Source organism: Onychostruthus taczanowskii, unplaced genomic scaffold, assembly GCF_017590055.1.
Source record: "Onychostruthus taczanowskii isolate IOZ18803 unplaced genomic scaffold, ASM1759005v1 scaffold76, whole genome shotgun sequence".
Classification (NCBI taxonomy): Eukaryota; Metazoa; Chordata; class Aves; order Passeriformes; family Passeridae; genus Onychostruthus; species Onychostruthus taczanowskii.
Window position 1 is genome coordinate 1,468,266 of NW_024505450.1, and position 20,126 is coordinate 1,488,391.

Here is a 20,126-nt window from a genome sequence, read left to right on the forward strand (position 1 = left end):
ATGACTTTGTGTCAGTGATCCTGCTCGGGTTTGCTGTGGGGCAGAAAGGGTTTGCAAATTCCTGCCCCTTGTACCCTCAGCATTGAGAATGATCACAAAACCAAAAACCCTGCAGCAAGATCTGTGCTGGCTGCATGTCGCTGACGTGCATCAGGAGGCTCCTCGTCATGGGCACAGAACTTTGCAGATGCCTCAGTTTTCCTTGAGCTTTTTCTGCAACCACGAAAAGCAGAATGAAATTAATTAATTAATTACTGAGTAATTATTTAATTACTGAGTCTTGAAAGGATGGTGAACCAAACCTCTTGATATGGCTTTAAACACCTCACTGTGTCTGAATGAGTTTTGCCTTTTCGGTGCCAAGGAAAAGGATTCATGCTGCATTTTACAGCTGACTGTTCATACACCAGACCATGGGAAGTCAATCCACCCACCTCGGTGGCAGAGCTGGTGCTGTTCTGCCATCTGATGGCAGAGCTGGGACAGAACAGGGCTCCTGCCTTTCCCAGGGCACTATCCCACCAGCAGGATAAGCGTCAGTGCAGGGGATCCTGCTACTGGCTGAATTTTAATTGGAAATAAGGAAATATCCCATCTTTGTTCATTTATCCTGTTTGGCCTGGCTTTCCCCATCTCTCTGGAATGGTTTGCTCCTTGTGCTGCCTTTACTTGTGCTTCCCACACTCTCACGTTGCTCTGGGAGCATCAGGAGCAGAAGACAAAGTTCTGATTTTAACTTTTTTGCTGTTCCCCCCTCTGTCTCTCTTGTTCTCTGTGTCTCCATTCCCGTGTTTAAAAGTGGGAACTGTGTATATGGAAGTCTTTTACAAACCCAAACCCATTCCCAAGATTTCAGCCTGGAAATACCCCAAACTTGAAGAGTTTTAAATCCACATTTCTACAGTTTTGGCACAACATAAATAACTTTATGAGCATGGTACTTCTTCACGGTTCTCTCCTCCTTTCTGGCTTGATCTCCCAGTAGCTGCGGGCTGTGAGCCTGCTCTTGATTGCATTTGATTGTGGTCCTGAAAATGAGTGATTTAGCCACGGAGTCCAAGCCTGGAAGAGAGCAAACAGACCCTGGGCCAGACTCCTGTGGCAGGGGAAGCTGGTCTCACTTGGCTGATCAAGAGCAAACACATGGATTACTCCTGGACTTCCTTCTCCCGGACTTTAAAGCTAGTTTGACAGGTCATTCATCTCTTCCTATTCTTTGGACTCAGCTCCATCTCCCAGCAAGGCAGAGGGACCCACTGTGAACCCCTGGAGTCACCTGCAGTTCTCTCCTTTCACCTTCTGCTCTTGATGTGATGTGAAGTGCAGACAGGACTGACAGTATAGCCTGGATGAGGTAAAACATTTTTATTTTATTTTTATTTTAAGTATGTTTCTGAAAAAAATCTGCAAGGATTCGTCTCACTGCTGCCTGCCCGAGATGGCATATTTCTGTATTTTGAGCATATTCTGTAAGCACTGTAACTCTTTACCCATATTAAAAGCATTGAAATGTAAGCACTGTGCTCTCCAAAAATCAGGTGATGTACAAGATTTATTATTTTTTATTTCTATTTACCTTGAGCAGCTGCCACTGTGCTATTAAGACTTTGCATTTCACAAAACATTCCCCAGGGGAATAAGCTGGGAGTTAAGTGACCACCTTGCTTCTGATTGTTGCTGATTTGTTTAATCCATATGCCAAATATTAGCTGAAAAGCATTAGTATTGATCTGTCCTTACAAAGCATTTTGAGATATTCAGTTCAAATACTTAAGGTAAGCACGATTTTGTTCCCTCTCTCTTCCTTCATTTGTCCTTTCCTAATTAATCAGTTTAAGGCTGGACTCCATCCAAGGGATGCTTTGGCTGATATCAATAATATCAATGCTGCAATACCTGCAGTATTTCTGCATTTGTTGACATTGTTCACCTTGGTATTGGTCTTGTTTGCATTGGAAGGTAAAATTTCTGGCAGGAGACTTAGGTACAAAAGGAAAATTGCTTATCACAGATGTAAGTAACTGAGCCTGTATCTATAATTCTCATATACTGGAAAATGGAAAAATGGAGCTGCAGTGAAAAGTGGGAGAAGGCCAGCAGCTGCTGTTTCTTTTAATTCTTTTAATTCCTGGTTACCAGTTACTTTTGGCTGGTACACCAACTGTTGAGCATTGCAGGATGAAAAAAATGCATTTTCTGTTAAAATTGCCCTCCTTTTTATTGCACAGGAGACTCAAATAGATCTTGATGTGTGGTTGTGTTCGAGGGTCCCAGGACGAGGGAAGAGAGGAGAATCTTGACTCCATGTTTCAGAAGGCTGATTTATTATATTATGATATTATATTATACTAAAATGCTACACTAAAACGATACTAAAAAGAATAGAAAGGATCCATCAGAGAGCTGGAAAAGAATGGAATGGAATGAATAACAAAAACCTGCGACTCTCAGAGTCGGATACAGCTGGGCCATGGTTGGTCACTAAGTAGAAACTCACATGGACCAATCCAAGATGCACCTGTTGGTGAACAATGTCCAGACCACATTCCACAGCTATCAGATAGTTATTGTTCGCATTTCTTTTCTGAGGCTTCTCAGCCAGAATAGGAGAAAAAATCCTAGCAAAGGACTTTTCATAAAAACATCATGGTGACATCGATGCATATCCAAAATCCTGAATTAAAGAACAAATGTTCTGGGAACCAGCTTCTTGGGGGGATTCTGTGGGTTCCCAAGTGCTCCTTTGAGCGTTCTTGCCATTGTGCACCTTGTTCTGTGCCCCGATGGGCCAGCTGGAGAGTTTAGGAGGGTGTAGAGAGCTGAAGAGAAAACATTGTCAAAAGCCAACCCTTCAGTTTTACTGCTCCCTCTGAGTCCTTGCTGGAGTTGACTGGAGGCCATAAAACACAACTCAGGGTCTCTCTGAGGCGAGAACCCTCAGCCCTTTCAGTTTTGGGGTGGCTGTGACGGGAACAGCGAGGGAAGAATAGTTCAAAGTCTCACAAAGCCCTCTGCATCCAAGATCAATGAGGCTGACTAACGCCTCGGAGGATGTGGAGCAGACCTAAGCTGTGCAGGCCTGGGAGCAACTTTCCTCTTTAAACTCCAGAGTTACTGGGTGAATTTTAACTCCTGCTGTGCTGCTGAAAGCCTACAAAGCTACTCTGCCTTTGGGGATCTTCACCCCTGAAGAAAAGGGATTTCGTCATGCCTGGCGTGTAATGGGTAATACCCCAACATTTCAGAATACTTGGCTGAGAGACACGTTTATTCACCAGGAGCTTGGAACACAAGCTTGTCACAAAGCTTGGAACAACTGAAAATTCTGGATCTGCTCTGAGGACAGTGCTGTGTTTAGAACAGCCCAGCTAAATTTCATTATGGATTTTGATGTTTTAAATTCTAAGTGGGGGCTACCTGTGAAATGAATGTGTTGCTCTGTCTAGGGTATGCATTCATTCCTTTGCATTGGCACTGGCATTCAATTTTTGGTTAAAAGCTTTGGTCAAGAAACCAATTCATCTGTAAAAGCAGATCCAGCTGCACAAAACAAGCTCAGGCCTCCACAGAGCCTGGCCAGGGCTGAGACTGGCGTGAGGGGAATGGCAGCAGCACTTCCCTGGGAGATGGGGCACAGCCGTCCTCTCGGTTTGGCAGCAGCCTAATTTTGGGTTGGTCTAAAGCCATCAGGGATCTGCTAGCACTGTGAGATCCCACATCTGTTGTTTTGGATCACTGGTGAAGGATTTGCCTCGTGGTTTTTGGCTGCCAGTTTGTCTTTGGTAGAGAAACAGGCACCTGTCAGCAGCACCGTTTTTATTAACTGATGGAATTACATAGTTCAAAATTATACTGGCTTTTAACTTTTGTCCCTGCCCTTTTTATAAACATTTATTTTCTAAATTTTCAGGCAAACAATCTGCTCCCCAAAAAAGGCTCGGGTGGCTGAAAAATCGTGGATATGATTTTTTCTGGAAAATTAATTGATAGCACAGTGAGCATTGTTATCGCAAAGTTTTAGTTTGTAGGTCTTTTTTTGCAATTTTTACCCAAACCTAGCTATAATCCTAAACTAGAAGACCAGATGATCATGTTGGTGATACAGGTTTCAGAAGTGGCAGAAATGGAGATTTCCTCAGGACTAGTAGGAAAACTGCACACATAATAAATTCTGCATCTATAACAGAAAAAAATCCCAACTGCAACTCAAAGTTTCTAGGACAGGGTTTATGTTCAATTCCTATAAAACTGCATATTGAGAATAAAAGCTGGGGTTTGTTACTCTGTGACTGGCAGGGGAAAGAATGAAAAACTGGAATTGAATAAACACATAAATGATTGTTAGGGTGGTTACTGAAGGTGGATTAGGGGGATTGTTACTGGGAAGCCCTTGGCCAAACAAAACACTGAGCATGCTGCCAACAACATTATAAACTTGTGGTGTGTTTCTCAGGTCTGTAATAGTGGCTAAGTATAACGTGTGCAAGAAATATAAAGTGTTGCCTCCTCAAAATCTGTAGAAATTGTTGGGGCAAATAGCAACTGATATTCTCTCCATGTGAGTTCTGTTTCCATGTGTAGATCTGCCTGGGTAAGTTGCTAACAAAGCATGCCATGGTAAATTAATTTTTCCCTCAAAAAAAAAAAAAGTTTCAGAGAGGATTTCAGTATTTTACAGTAAAGACTTCAGTGATGGTGTGTAGCAGAACTGTGCTCTATTAAATTTGGTGTCTTAGGCTGGAAATGGGGCTGTGTGTTCTGTCCCCTCTGTCAGAGCTGGGGCAGCTCTCTGCTGTCCATTGGGCAGCAAAAAAACACAATAGTTCAGAGGGAGGGGGTTTTTCCATTGGGGGAAATTTTCCATTTCAAGGGAAGTTCCTGCCTTGCTTAGCAGACATCTGGCTTTTCATACCATGACATTTGGAAAACCCAGTAGTGGAAGTAAGTGTTTTGTGCCTGGATTAATGAGTTACCTCTCCTTCATTGAGTTGATGTTGCCCTGCAGTGCAGGGTTTGGGGCTGGGTTTCCCTCTCTGTGTCCCAGACCCTCTGTGTTTTCACTCAGCCCCAGGATAAGCCTTTTCCCCAGCCAGCTGCAGCTGCTGAGGCTGCTCTGGGTCACAGAGCTCTGTGCTGTGCCAGCTGCTCTGCAGAAAGGCAGGAGGGAATTTTCACATCTTCCTGAATGGTTTTAGGTCCTGTTGGTTCTACTTGGCAGTGACAAGCTTGGGAGGCAGTGCTGATATCAAGAAGCTGCACTGGTTTCATCTTCTAAGTTATCTGCATGAAAGTTTTCTTTCCATGAGTAATTCTTACAAACTTTTGCCTGATTCCTGGATGATTCAGGACAAATAATGTTAAGCGTGATTAATGATTAAATAAATAAAATTGAATACTTTCAAATTTGCAGCAAAGTCATGATTTATCAGGATACCCTTGGGGTACAAACAGAACACAGCAGGTCCTCCCTTCCATTGTCTTCTGTGTTAAAATCCAGAATATCCCTTTTCTGGAGCAATTAATGATAGCAATTGTTCCTGCTTCCTTCATGAAAATTTATTAATTTATAGAAAACAAGAATGGAAACCTGTAAAGGAATCATGAATCTCTTGGATTAAAAACTACTAAGGATAGGGGCTTTTAGAGTTTGTCAAAACAAAGATAATAAATGTTTAGTATAATATGTATAAAAAAATTAACTTATCACTTTTAAACTACTCTTGCATTGGAAGATACAATTATTCAATGCTGATAGAAAAAATATTTTGTGAATCTGATTTTTAATTTTTTTAAATTTATTTATTCCCATTTGCCAAGTACCAAGTTCTTTCTGGTAAAACATAAATCAGTATTAAAAAAAAAAAATTGTCTCTCTTTCCTCTTTCCATGTCCTTGTGTCTTTGCACAAGGGGAAAAAGGTGTGTGGAGTGATAATTAGGGAAGAATGTAGAAAGTCAGATAAATTAACAGGCTCATTTTTACAGAAAGCCTTTTTTATTTAAAAGCTGGTGTAAGTAGTGTTGTGTCAGCACATTTGTGTCACTGTAATCACTTGCATCAGCTATGCTAATCCAGCAAACCCCTTTTTTCTAGGTGTTGGATTCACTTGGTAGGTTGGAGAATTCCACATTTCCAAGACAATTTGTACAAGTGTTGGTCCTCCATGGTTTGAATGCACCCTCCTGTCTGCCAGAGCAACAACATGGTCCATGATTATGGATGCTGTAATAGTCACAATGGAGAGTTTAACAGAGTTTGAGTTAAATCTGTTAAAGATGTGTTTTCAATGAGTTGTCATTGAAGTTCTCATCTTTAGGGAAAAAAAACCCAGCAAATTGTGACCACTGTTGGTTTTGGGAAGTGCACTACAAAGAATTCCTCTTTTACAATTTGCTGCTGGGCAGAACTGCTTGCTTTGCTTCTGCCTTTCTTAAAATACAACCAAATGAATAATGATCACTGCAGATAATTATTTCTATAAATATTCTCCTGTAGAAACACATAAAGGGTATCAGCTTCACTCAGCCATCGTAGATGATAATAATAGTGAGTTAAGAAGTAAATTTGGCATAGTGAGAGATGTTCTGGAGAATCCAGCCACTGTTATTGGTCATCAAGGTCTATTGTGTATTTTGACTCTTTGTCAGAAGTATTTTCAATACAAAGGCTGGTTGTAAACAGATTTCTGAAATTCATAATGCAACAGTGATTTAGTTCCAAAATAATTCCAAAACTTGCTTGAAAGAGAAGATCTGCACATGTTTTTCTTAGTTTAGCTTTAGCCTGGGCAGTTTGTGTTAGGGGTTGTAAGATCTGTTTCCTGACATGGCAGAAAGACTGAATTTTGTACCAGGCCATGCCTTCCAATTCTATTTTACCAAAACAGAAATAAAACTTGAATTCAAATTGAATCCTTCCTTCTTTTTCTCCCTCAGATCGTAAGTTGGGCAGAAAGTGCAAGAGACCAGCCTGTGGAGTTATTTTGCCTTTTTCACTCAGATTGTTGGGGGAAACCAGGTGAAGCAAGGCTCACACCCATGGCAGGTTTGCACAAGCAAATGTGGTTTTATCTGCAGAACAAAGCCCTGGAGAAGAGAAGGCTTTGGGGTGACCTCATTGCAGCCTTCCAGTACCTGAAGGGAGCCTACAAGAGAGCTGGAGAGGAACTTTTAACCAGAGCAGTGAGTACAGGGCCAGAGCAAATGGCTTCAAGCTGAAAGAGTGGAGGTTTACATTGCATATTAAGAAAAAATTCTTTACTGTGAGGGCAATGAGGCACAGGCTGCCCAGAGAAGCTGTGGCTGCCCTGTCCCTGGAAGTGTCCAAGGCCAGAGTCCTTGCATGGGGCTCTGAGAAAACTGGAAGGGCAGGGAGGATTGGATCTTTAAAGTGCCCTCCAACCCAAGCCATTGTATGATACTGTATTGTTGAACTCCAGCCTGCTTTTAGGAAAAGCAATGAAACAGGTGGAGATATCGAATGCAGGGAGCCCCCGATGCAGCGAGTGGTTGGCATCTGACTCCATTGATCCAGAAGGCTGAACGATTGCTTTATTAAATTATATCACATTATACTATACTATATTAAAGAGATACTATACTATACTATACTAAAAGGATAATAAAGAAAAACCCCTGACTGTCTTGAGCCAGGACACAGCTTCAAGAGATTGGTTCATTAATATTAACAACCATCACCAGAATCCAATTACCGAATCCCTTCAGGTGAACAATCTTCCTAACACATTCCACATATGCAAAAACACAGGCACAGAGAATAGAGATAAGAATTGGTTTCTCTTCCTCTGAGGTTCCTCACTGGGATTCCCAGGAAATATCCTTGGGAAGTTGTGCCTGCCTGCTCTCTATGAAGAGAGCTGCGGCTACATGGAGAGGACTCAGAACCTGTCCTGCTTCCTGATAAACCTTGGTTTATGATTTTTATTTTTGTTTACCACTCTTTCTGGAAGAGTAGCTGTAGATGAGTCTGTTTTAAATGGGTGACATTGCTCACAAATAGGGCACAGGACACCACCCCAAGGCCCTGGCTACTGCCCAGCATCCTTGATTTGCATCCTTGATCCCAAAATTTTCAACCAACCACTCGCCTTCATAGCCTGAGGACCTCAGGGACTTGGTGTTTATTATATGTGTGTTGCTTTTCTCCAGGCCCCAAGGCACAGCTGAGGGGAGAGCAGCAAGTTTTAGGATCTCTTAGGCTCAGGGATTCTGAGAAAGCCATGGAAGTGTGTGTGCTGGGAATGCAGCTTTGGCTTTGTGACTCCCCAGAGAGCACCTGGGGGTGCTCTCCGTGTTCCTCCCCAAAGGCAACCAGAGCAGACACAAAGATTTTCTTCACTGGGAATGTCTTCTTTAAATGCTGCAGGTTTCCCTGAAGAGAAGGCAGGAGCATTTCTGTGGAGGCACCATTGTTTGTGCTCAGTGGGTGGTCACAGCAGCTCACTGCTCCCTGGACATGTATGGATGGGATATTTCAGGAGCAGGCTGCAGGTGCAGGAAAACATGGATTGGAAAATGTGTGTGCCGTAGCATCACTTTGTGGTGCTTACTTACAGATGCTACCCTTTTATTTGTAATCAGTACTTTTCATGTTTTAACAGAAAGGGAGAAAAAAACCTCTGAACACCTCAAAATAATTAATAAATAAACTTACACATATTGACAACGAGTGATTTTGGAAGTCTATGTAAAAAATTCATTTGAAGCAGAATAAAGTTTATACTCATTGCTTTTGTGTTCCCTTGCTGCACACCTGGTCTGGTACCAGGAGCCCTGAGGCAGGACTCACTGTGGATTTATGGGTTTTTTTTGATCAACTCAGAATTATAGAGAACTGACCTTATTTATTCTGCAATTTTCTGCGTCCAAATCGTCCCTCTTCTTTCAAAAAGCAATGTGGCTGAACACTTCAACACAGTAAGAGGACCTGATTCCTTAGTCAACCAACCAAACCATGGTCAGGTCTGCAGCAAAAGGATTTTTCTTCTCAGTCCTTTTCATCTCCCAATTCCTCCTACAGGGCTTACTCAGCTCCTGCAGTCTGTACATCTTAAATGCTCTAAAATCTGAAGATGAAAGGTATTGGGTATCACAAGTAACAACTTCTCTGTTTAAAAACAACTTCATTTTTCCCTTTTACATTGAAGATTGCATAGCTGCACTTTAATTTTTCTGTTCCGCAGGAACCTTCTGCAATACTTGCATGTCAGTGCAGGAGAGCACTGCTTGGGGCTCAGGGAGAGCAGTGAGCAGACACTGCCTGGCACATCTGTCAGTCAGCACCCCAAGTTTGACCCCAGGACTCAGTGAACTATGACATTACCCTTCTGAAGCTGGCACCTTCAACTTCAGTAAGGCCAGAGTTGTGATTTTTTTTCTCCATGAAGAAAAAGTTATTGTTCTTTGCATGCAGAAGATAAATTGTCAATATGAGACTAATTTTACAGATTCCACAAAAATAACAAGATTTTTCTTTCTGTTAAAAACCCTCCAACACTTATAAAGGAAGCTTTATGTAATTTTTCTTTCAAATATTTACTAATAAGATTCATGTCACTGTGTGGCAGGTTCATCAGTTTTGCCAGCATGTCTTCCTCATGCAGGTGAAAAGTTTGAAGCAGGATATATCTGCACTGCTTGTCGCTGGGGCCATTTAAAGGAAAGTAAGCCACTCACATTATCATTTTTTTTTTCTGAAACTAAGTGCTTGATTGCCCAGGTCAGACCTGAGCAAAAGTAACCTTCAGTTGGCCCTAAGAAGTGTAATCTCAAAATGGGATTTTGCTTCCACACCTACCTGTGAATTACTTCAAAATGGGTAATCACAAAAACTAGACCTGTATTTGAATTTTGAAACATTTTGGAATTTTTTCAAGTAAAATCACTTCTATACAAAAAACTGGATGTTTGCCAAAACGTGCTTGTAACAACAGTATGGCTTGGAGCAGGTTTCCAACCGATTTTTGTGGTGTGTTAACAGTGACATTAAGTTTACCTTCCAGCTTTTCTTCTGAGCATTGATTTGTGTTTCAGATGGACTGCTCCCTCACTCTGGTCTTGCATGAAGTCAATCTCCCAATCCTAAACAGCAGAGAGTGTTCAAGAGCACTGTCAACTTCAAAGAAACCCATCCAAGATGCAGGAAGAGATGCCTGCCAGCACACAGGGCCCTGTGTGCTTAGGAGTGTTTCTCAGGAGCTCTGTGTGCCAAAGTAAACAAATTCACTGTAAACTGGGAGGTTTGGATGTAGGAATTCTTTCAAAAGTCCCCTATGGGGCAATGCACTTAATGACATGATTCCATATTAATTATCGTATGGGTTGTAGGACAGGTTCCTGAGAGCAATTTTGCAATGTACCCCAGTGCAATAATGCTTAGGGCTTTCCAACTTCAGAACACTTGATAAATTAATTAATGTGGAAAGATCCAGAGGATGAAAGTAGAAAGAATTGGAATACAGGAAGGAAAAGAAGTGTGATAAAGGTTAAGTGATTGTTCCTCACTCCTTTACATGCTCAAGCACATCAGAGATGAACCTACAAGGGAATTAATCTGTCTCTCCCCTTCTGACAATCCTGACTAAACACCCAAAAATGTGTGTGTCTACAGCTCTTTTAAAGCTGACTGTCCCCTGTGTTGCAGGTTTTTAGTAAGGCACAAAAGAGACTCCAACACACTCTTTAAGGCTTGCTCAGGTGTACAAGCTCCTGGAATTTTGCTGGGCCTTTTTCCAGGGAGACTCGGGAGGCCGTTTTTGTGTCGAGGCAAGCACAGGGCCTGGAGCTTGCTGGTGTCATCTCCTGGGGATGGGATGTGCCTGCAGCTGGATAAGGAGCGAGAAGAAGAAACATTACAACAGAGGATCCCTGGGAACACTCCCAGACCTCAGCATGGTGCTGTGCTGGGTTCAGGAGAACCTGAGTGCTGGTAATTAAGTCCCCGCAGTAACGCGTCCCTTGCTTGTGATGAATCCCCTGCCTCAGAACATTTTATTTCATTTTATCTTTTCTCAGGATACAGCACTGATATGATTTCCTGTCAAAGCACTGCTGCATTTCACAGTCCTTTGAAGTGTGTGTTACTGACAGGCAGTTGTCAAAACCAAATTGAGAACATTGTAAGTGTTTGCTTCTCTTCCACTTTACTTCCAACTTGGACCCTTTTTTTAATGTTTTTTTATTTTTTTTAAAAGAATGATCCTTTTGACTTGGACCCTTTTTTTTAAATTTTTTTATTTTTTTTAAAAGAATGATCCTTTTATGCAGCTAGCCCATTAGCAGGTATATTGGAATTTTTCTTTTTTTTTTTTTAGTGGAAATTCACCAGTTGAAAGTATCAGAGATTCCATGTGCACTTCTTTGAAGTCACTTGTCATTTTTCTCAACTAAAGCATGTTGGATCAGACATCTGACAGCAACATGGGGACAAGTCACGCTCAGAAGTGCTTTTGTTCACTCTTCCCAAAAGGCCATGAATTCCCTCTGTACTGGGGAACGGTGTGTGACCATCAGGTGCCACTGCCAAAGTCATGGAGCTGGAGATATAAATGGCAGGGGTGAACTTTACTGAGAGTTATAAGAAACTGAACTGACATTTTCTTCAGTCTAATTAATAAGTTTGTCTAATTTTGTTAAAGGGTTTTGGATACTGTGTTAGAACTTATACAGAGAACTGAAAAACTGAGGGAGGGTTATTTAAGAGGTTTAGTCAATGAGAAGAAAAAAAAATTGGGAGGAAAAAAATAAAATTTCCTATTAGAAACCATCTTCAATGGGTGATTCAAAGAAGGAACCCCCATAATGTGTCAGAGAAAAATGAAAAGGGTTTAGCTTCTGAACAAGTGCTGCTCAGACCAAGTGACCTCTCAAAGCGTGGTTCATTCTGGTAGTGGCTACTCCAGAACGGTTTATTCCAATGTCAGCATTTTCTAAACTTGCAATTATGTTTTGATTCCAAGCCCTGTTTTTTTGTAGGCACTGTGTCCCCAAAAAGCACTGGGAGTTGTCTCAGTGTCAGCTGTACAAAATTGCCATTTCACATGGACAAAAGTAAATTGTGAATATGAAGCTGCAGTAATTTATTCTTCTTTTTCCTCTCCATTCCCTATCCCTCCTTCATTAGATCTGAAAGTGAAAAGCTCCATAGGTGAGTATATTACTTTTGCCCAGTATCTTTTATTTGTGTTAAAACATAAAAAGCCCTCCCCAAAATAGTTGGAATTTATAAAGGAAAAAACCTTTTTGAAAACATTTTTGCCAGTTTTTATTGGTCTTCCCAGGATGCTGCAAGTGCAATAATCTAATAAGTACTTGACTCCTTAAATTTGTTTGTGTTTACATAGTTGTTGATAAATGCTGCTCTCACTGGGTAACCTTGCAAGCAGAAGGAAGGGCAAGAGGAGCTGATTTTTGTGCTGTTGTGTTTCTGCTGACACTTGACCAAACAGGAAAGCTTCTGCTTCTTCTATTAAAGTCATTTTTAACAGCACATTGAACTGTTGCAAAAGCCTCCTGCTGTAACATAACCAAGGGCATTATTTCAGATGGGCTGCCATGAACACTTTTGTTTTGCTCTGGGGTATCCATTTTTCCTCACTGAAAATGATTTCTACTGAAATCTTCATGTAACCAAGAGTTTCTTTAAGGTAAAAAATAAGCACTGCCATTTACAAAAAAAATGAGAGTCCATTGGTAGGGCTTCATTCTTGCTCCCAGATGATGGAGTTTAAAGCTGATTGGTCAGAATTCCAAATAAAAGAGAGAAAAAAAGAAGACACAACATCAGTTTGCCAGCAGAAACAAAGTGCAGCTGAGCAACCCTGTCTCACAATATCCTCCAGATGTTTGAGATTTTTGGTGGAACAGCTGATTGCATATGTGTCAAACCTAATTCCTTTCATTATGATTTAACTCACAGTGTTTTGTAGTGTTCAGGATGGCAAACTCTGCAAGAGTGAAGGGGAAGTACATTTTCCTGGAAGGCCTGAACAGTTCTATCAAAACCATCAGTAAGCAGAGAAAACAAAGTCTTCCCCCAGAGAATATTCCCCATAGAAGTGTAGGTTTTGGTTGCATTTTTGTGAATGGGAACTGATTTCTTATTCCAGATTGTGTGTATGGAGTGTATTTGTGCCAGGAGGGAATTAAAGGGAATTACATTTCTCCCACTTTGATGTAGAGCCAGAAATGTTCTGTGACTATGCTTCATTATCAGTCTATTCAAAAGATGACAGACTTGTGGGTGAGTTTTTGTCCCCTCATTCTTTGAAGCAATCATTCAGGTTGGAAAAGACCTTTAAGACCTATAACCTGTCAGAGCACTCCTTATTCTAACAGCAAGGGCACCCAGTGAGGTGGTGGTTGATTGTTTCACTTGCTTGATTGATGCATTGAGACATAGGATCTGAAATAAGAGAAAAAAGAGTGTGGGAGGTGAGGAGGTTGCAAAATGCCTGGTAGGGAACTGTATCACACTTCTGGTGTCAATGATTTTCAGTTTTTAATAGTGTGAATCTATTTGGGATAATGGATTAATAAGGAAAGTAGAAAGATGTATAGGAAATTTCCCTTTAATCCTAAAATTTCATAGCTAAGTATTAAAAATGGTACATGCAAGTTTTCTCAAGTAACTGAAGGCTTTAACCAGTGATTATTCTCTAATGTTATGTTGCAGGGAAATTCTGTGGAGGAGATGCTCCATTACCTCTTTTGATTGGCTCCAACAGTATAAGACTGAAATTTGTTTCTGATGATGAGGATTATGGAACTGGTTTTTCCATCACCTACAAAGCTCTTACACCAGACATTCTCCTGGTAAGTTTAAGCCAAGTAATGTGCCTGCCTACACTCTTGGGTGGGGACCTGGAAAAGAATGTCAGGAGAAGATAAACCAGAGGAAGCTCCTGTGGTACTTCTGTGTGGATGATGCTTCCATGGGGGGCTTGAGGGAGGCAGCTGAGGCTAAAACACGTCCTGGAGAATTGTGTTTGGTTTTTCTGTGCACAGTAGTTCACCAGCCCTAAGGATGGGCCCAAGGGCCACCAGCTGATTCTTAAAAGAACTCCTGATGTTCCTCTTCTGATAGCATTTCCAGCTGGTGCTTTCCTTTCCATTTTTGTCTGCCTGGATTTCCAGCTGCCGGCAGTGAGTCCCTCTTTGAAGAAGGAGTGTTGGAGAGTATGCACTACCCAGAGCACTGCAGCAACCTGGCAGGCTGTCAGTGGAGTATCTGTGCTCCAGAGGACCATGTAGTCAAGGTATAACATGAATCCTTTCTGTGCCTGCATGATGGAAATGGGCACCACTGAGTTAACAAGAAATGATGCAGCTAAGGACATACAAGATCAAGCAACATGAGCATGAATAATGCTGCTGGATGCAGTTAAGAGGAACCACTATCCATCCCAAAAGACAGATAGGTTTGGATTTGTCCTTTAGGTTATGGTAAAATAGGATTTCCTGGGTTAAATTTCATCATGACAGATTCTTCTAGAAAATTTAATATTTATGTATCACCTCTGAGAGGTCTGAATGTCACAGAAATCAAACTTTGCAGGAATCGCTCACAATCCTAAAGACCCTCTAGATCTTTGAATTTTTCCATATAACTATCACAACAAGGTTCACTGATTCGTTTTTTAATTTAAAGGTTACATACCAGTCTGTTGAAGTAGAAGAAAGTGAAGATTGATTCTATGATGCCATGACTGTGTATGAAGATGTGGGAAAAGAGGAGGAAATTGGTTTGACTTTTGATTTTTAATTTTGGGGGTGTTCTATTTCTATTATGATGTTCACTAGCCCTATTGTCCAGTGTAAATAAAGTTTGCTTGTAGAGTTTCAGGTAATGTTATAGGTACTAGTTTCAGTACCTTGGAAAATGCTTGCAGAAGAATTGAGAATTGAGAAGAATTGCTAATTCTTCTCAACTTACAGAGGCAAAGCCACATTGAAGTAAACCATTTTTGAGTGTTTAAATTCTGTGTGAAATACAGTTCTGAATTGGTTCCAGTGAAGAAAATACATAGCACAGTAATTTGGATCTATAGGAATATCACACACAAAGTACCCTAGACATTTCCTTTTCAGAGTTCAGCTGTTCACTCCAGAGCATCATTCAATTTTTGCCACTTGGCTTATAGTGAGTGAGAGGAAATCCCATCCCAAAAAACTGTTTTCAGCACTTGCTTGAAGCTGGTGCTTAAATTAGGGAAAATCAGGTAGCTGGGGCATTTCATTTGTAAGGAAGTTTGTGGGTGCTGCAATTGTGACTGTTGTGAAATGATACCAGAGACTCCTTGTTCTGATGAGGAAACTGCTGAAAAGGCTGCCAGGAATAGGTCAGTCCTTCAGCCTCAGCCTGCTTATCTCTTGCTCATGGTTACTTTTAACCTTCCTGTCTGAAAGCTGAAATATACAGAATATTGTGCACCCACTGTTGAAAGAGAGAAGGATTAAAAAGTACCTGTTAATTTTTTAGTGAGCCTTTGCTTTCTCATTTTTAGTCGAGTCTTGTGGATTTGCCCTACCAGCACCTGCTCCAAGCTCCTCTGCTCTGATGCTGGCTGTCTTCCACTCTGATGAAACAGAGACCTTTGGAGGATTCAGAGCTACAATCTCCTTTGTCCATGTTAACAGGGAACAGAAAACTAAATAGAAACTTGGGAAAATGCCTTCTTGGGGGAACACAAAGGGCTCTTTAGTGGAGTGGATGTTCAGAATTATTTTGCTCTAGGAAATTCTCATCTAACAAATTATTTCAGTGAAAAAAGGGATTGCAAACCTCTTCAGGCATTAAACAAAGGCCTAATGAATGGTGAAGAGTAACAATTAATCTGGCCAAAACCTGGGAGTTGTGTTTGTGGCACATTTTAAATTGCACTTTAATATTGTAATAGCACAGATCCCTAAAACAGAAATCTGTTTTTTCTACAAAAATAAATAAGGAAATAAAAGTTATTCTATAATACAAATATTTCTCAGGACATCCTCCTAACACACTCACCACCCTCATTTGCTAGATTTAAATATTTTGAGTTCAACTAAAGAAGAAGATTTTGAAAACATGAATGTTAGTGAAGAAGAAATAAAGGTTACAACAGGTAAGACAACCTCAATTATGCTTCCTTCAAGGGACTAGAGAGTACCTTATGGACTACAAATTCTCTAAATACCTAATGGTTGCAGTTGGTCCAGATTTTTTTAGTAAGATATTTTGAGGAAATAAAAATATGCACAGTGACATTTACCTGCTTTGGCTTTAGCAGAACCTAATTTTTCTTGTTGCCTTCATCTTGCTAAGTCATGTACAATAACATTTCAATAACATTTCAGCTTGTATGTCAGTTTACACCTACTTCCTTTAATGAAAACAATTGCAAAGACTACAGAATAACTGAAAAAACAACCAGCATTTTAGAGCTGCCCTTTCCACCTCTAGTAGTCTGTGGAAAATGGGATGAGTCCCATTGTAGGGACCCACTGTTCATTGTAGGTTGGAGGCTAAAACTTTAGAAGGTAAGTGGTAGCTTTTATCTTGGTGAAGCTCTGTTTTTTGTTACGATCATCTTCTCATGGTGGTCTAAACATTTGGATCCTTTTTAATGAGGGAAATTGGAAGATTTAGCAAAAAAGGGGGAGGTGGATCTTGAAAAGCTTTGGGGTTGCCCTTAAATGGAGTGTTCTTTACTTCTCCCAGTCTTAACCTAACCTCTAAAGACTTCTTGGAACATCAGTGCTTTCTGTTTCAGAGGATGTTTGTGGAATGCCTTCAAATCAGCCCAGGTTCCTCTTCAGCAGCATAACTGGAGATGAAGAAGCTGTGCCTGCCAAACTGCAGATGAGCACATCTGTGGAGGAGCAGTCCTTGCCCAAGAATGGGTTGTCACAGCTGCCCACTGCCTTCATTCCAGATGAGTGCAGTGGAACGAGCCCTTCCCTGGGAATGTCCGTAACTGCACAGCGTGTCCCTGCTTCCATCCAGGGTGGCACAGGCTTGGTTACACCTGTTACAGCTTACACTGCCTCTGGATTCTTCCAGAGGTGTGCTAGGAACACAGCAGGTTTTAAGATTCATGGGTTTCAGGACTGCTGTTATATCAGCCCGAGAATGAACTATTTTTTTTTTTTCCTTAGGGAAGCATACAGAGAGTTATGGATGGTGGTACAAGGACTTTATGATCTTACAGAGTAAGAGTACAGACAGGTACTCTGTGCTCTGCTTAGTAATGAAATACAAATCAATCTTTCAAAAGTTTTTAATGTGAATGTGATTCCCAAATTCTCCATGATGAAGTAATCCAACAGCCCTGACCATGTGGTATTCACATTTTCTGAAAAATCCCTTCACCCAGGATTTTTCTCCTGGGAAGCTGAGAAGCCTCAGAGAAAAGGAAAACAATTTTGTCTCATTTGCTTCTCCTGTTTCTTGCACCGTTGGAATGTGGTTGGAGATTGTTTACCCACAGGTGATTGTTCCATTGGATTCTGGTGTGAGTTATTTTGACTCATTGGCCAGGCTGTGTCAGGACTCTGGAGAGAGAGAGTCACAAGTTTCATTATTATCTCTTTAGCCTTCTGTAAGTACCCTTTCTGCATTCTTTAGTATAGTATAGTTTAGTATTCTTTAATATATTATAGTATCATAAAATAACAAATTAGCCTTCTGAGAACATGGAGTCAGATTCATCACTCCTCCCTGACACGAGGGTTCCTGCAAATACAATGTGAACGCTGATCCCAATCTGCATTTACACAACAGCTTTTGTGTGACTGTCAGCACAGACCTGTGCCTTCACTGAGCTCCAAAGCTCAGTACCCCAGAGGATGTGGGAGTGAGAGGTGTATTGTCTCTGTGCTCACTGGTGACTGTCACCAAGACAGAAAGACTAGGGCACTAGTCCAGTGTGAGACTTTGCTCACACTGGATAAATGTTTTTCCAAGACACTCTTCTTACCCTTGCTGGATGGAGTTTTCTGCACATTCCGTGTTCCATGTCAAAGATGCATAATCTTGACTTGTTAATATCAGAAAGCTGGCGGTTTCTGGAGCTGCTTTTATATGTGTCCCCTTCTTAAGGCATCTTGGAAATTTATAAAACCAAAGTAACTTAAAGCCTCACATTCTCAAGTCTTTCAGAAAACGTTGATGTCTTTGCTTTCCTAGAAAAGATCAATCAAGCAGTATTTCATACACCCAAATTTTAACGAGACCACTCTGGACTCTGACACTGCCCGGCTGCAACTGGCTGAGCCCTTGGAATTCACCCCCTCCGTGCTCCCAGCGTGCCTCCTGCCGGGGAGGAGGTGCTGTAGCTCTCGAGGATGTGTGTGGTCACAGGGTGGGGTGCACCTGAAGCAGGTATGCAGTCTTTGCTGCGTGGGCATGTTGTGCCTGTGTTTTAAATACCACATTCTGTGCTGGAACAGTCCTCCCGTCTGTGCATTAGTTTTTGCAGAACAGACATGTTAGAAAGTTTTCACTTGTGTAAGCTCAGCTAGACATGAAGGGACATGGGTGGGAGGAGAGAAATCAGGTAATTTAGATTGAGGCCATTTGAAAAGGAGAAGGGAAAATCTTCTTCTGAAACCACTAATTCATGCCTCTACTGGATTATGTGTTTTAATTCAAGACAGAGAAAAGGGGAAAAAACTGCAGCAGCTGGAAGTCCCCATCCTGGCACCTGACATATGTCAGAGCTATTACATTAACTTCCCAGTAAAGTGACCCTGGGGATGATCTGCAGGATTCCCTCTGGAGGAAGGCAAGGACTCATGCACAGTAAGTTACCCTTAGAGGCCAGAAAGGGAAGCATAAAACCTCCCCAAAGCTGTTTTCTTGCAAACAGGCAGTGGTGATTCACAGTGAAAGGCTCCTTAGCAGTCAAATTTGAATTATCCATATTGCAAAAAGAGTTACTTCCCTTGAACAAAGGTTGTGTCTTTGTCTTTTAAAAATGGAAAGCTCCAAGCACGTGAGCAGCTGGGACCTCTCCTTGTTGAACTGAGATTTTAAAAACAGCAAGAGTGATGTTGGCTCGGGACAAGGTTCCTTTGTCCTTGTGCAGGGTGATTCTGGAGGCCCATTAGTATGTTCCTCAGAAAACAACTTGGGGTTTCACGCTCTCCATGGAATTACTAGCTGGGGCTTGAGATGTGGAAGGAAGAATACACTACCCAGGAGAATACACTAATGTTAGTTTTTGTTTTGATTGGATCAAGAAGAATATTAATAGTAGTGGTATGTATGAAAAAAACCCAACATAACAACCATTAAATTAATCATTTTGCTATTGTTAGATGATTAATTTGAGGTCCTTTCCAGGGTGCCATTTTTATATTTGGGGGTCCGCCACTCCTTGAGATCTTGTCTGGTTAAAACATCCTTAGCTGAAAGCCTGAAAAAGAAACAAATCAGCAGTAACTTCTGAAAACCTTATTTCTTCCAGCTGTATTATTATTATTATTCCACTTTCTACTGGATTTCATGTATGGATGAATGTTTTCCTTGCTGTGGCTTTGCAGCTTCATTTCTCAGGGCTGGGAGGAAGCAGAGGAGCAGGAACTGACACGTGGTGGCAGCTGAGTCCACTTTGACAAGTTTACAGCCTGTCTTCATTGGTGATCTTTGCAGAGTTTACCCTGATTTATTCTTCTTCTTTTTTCAGAGCTCCCCATTTTCACTGTGTGACTGTCTAAAGAACAGTTCTGATGGATCCCATTGTCCATTTTTACTGTGTGACTGTCTAAAGAACAGTTCTGATGGATCCCATTGTAAAACATTCCCAAAGCACAAATGCCATTGAAAACAAAATCTGGTGGGAACATACAGGTTTCTTTGTCTGATGAACAGATTCCAGAGTAGCTGATACTTACCCTGGAGAATTTACTGCTGATTTATCTGAACAGAGACTTAGGCTTTTCACGTGAGTTGGAGCAGTCACAAGTTACCTGCAGCCTTCTGACACTCTGTTAATCCGTTTTAGAAGGGAAAAGAGGGAAAATAAGCCACATGAGCCAAGCATGTCCTTGAATGTAGTGCTGGAGAGTGTAAAAATACTGCAGGATATTTTTTAATACAGCTTCTGGTTTTACAAATTGTTTGGTGTT

At 41.2% G+C, this 20,126-nt stretch overlaps 1 protein-coding gene across 1 annotated transcript; it reads left to right on the forward strand.

The window, feature by feature from the left end:
• The first annotated feature begins 3,221 nt into the window (after window positions 1-3,221).
• On the forward strand, window positions 3,222-19,707 carry OVCH2 (ovochymase 2). Its single transcript, XM_041423249.1, is given in 31 exon segments — window positions 3,222-3,225; window positions 4,582-4,591; window positions 5,066-5,157; window positions 6,944-7,044; window positions 8,386-8,477; window positions 9,203-9,318; window positions 9,321-9,350; window positions 9,353-9,370; window positions 9,587-9,682; window positions 10,053-10,069; window positions 10,071-10,191; window positions 10,755-10,799; window positions 10,802-10,825; window positions 10,828-10,947; window positions 12,142-12,165; window positions 12,937-13,027; window positions 13,127-13,260; window positions 13,693-13,852; window positions 14,164-14,275; window positions 14,668-14,761; window positions 15,524-15,649; window positions 16,034-16,120; window positions 16,769-16,843; window positions 16,846-16,939; window positions 17,154-17,223; window positions 18,184-18,304; window positions 18,307-18,378; window positions 18,650-18,798; window positions 19,085-19,186; window positions 19,188-19,257; window positions 19,685-19,707. Coding segments are annotated over 31 exon segments (2,490 nt in total).
• The last annotated feature ends 419 nt before the right edge of the window (window positions 19,708-20,126 follow it).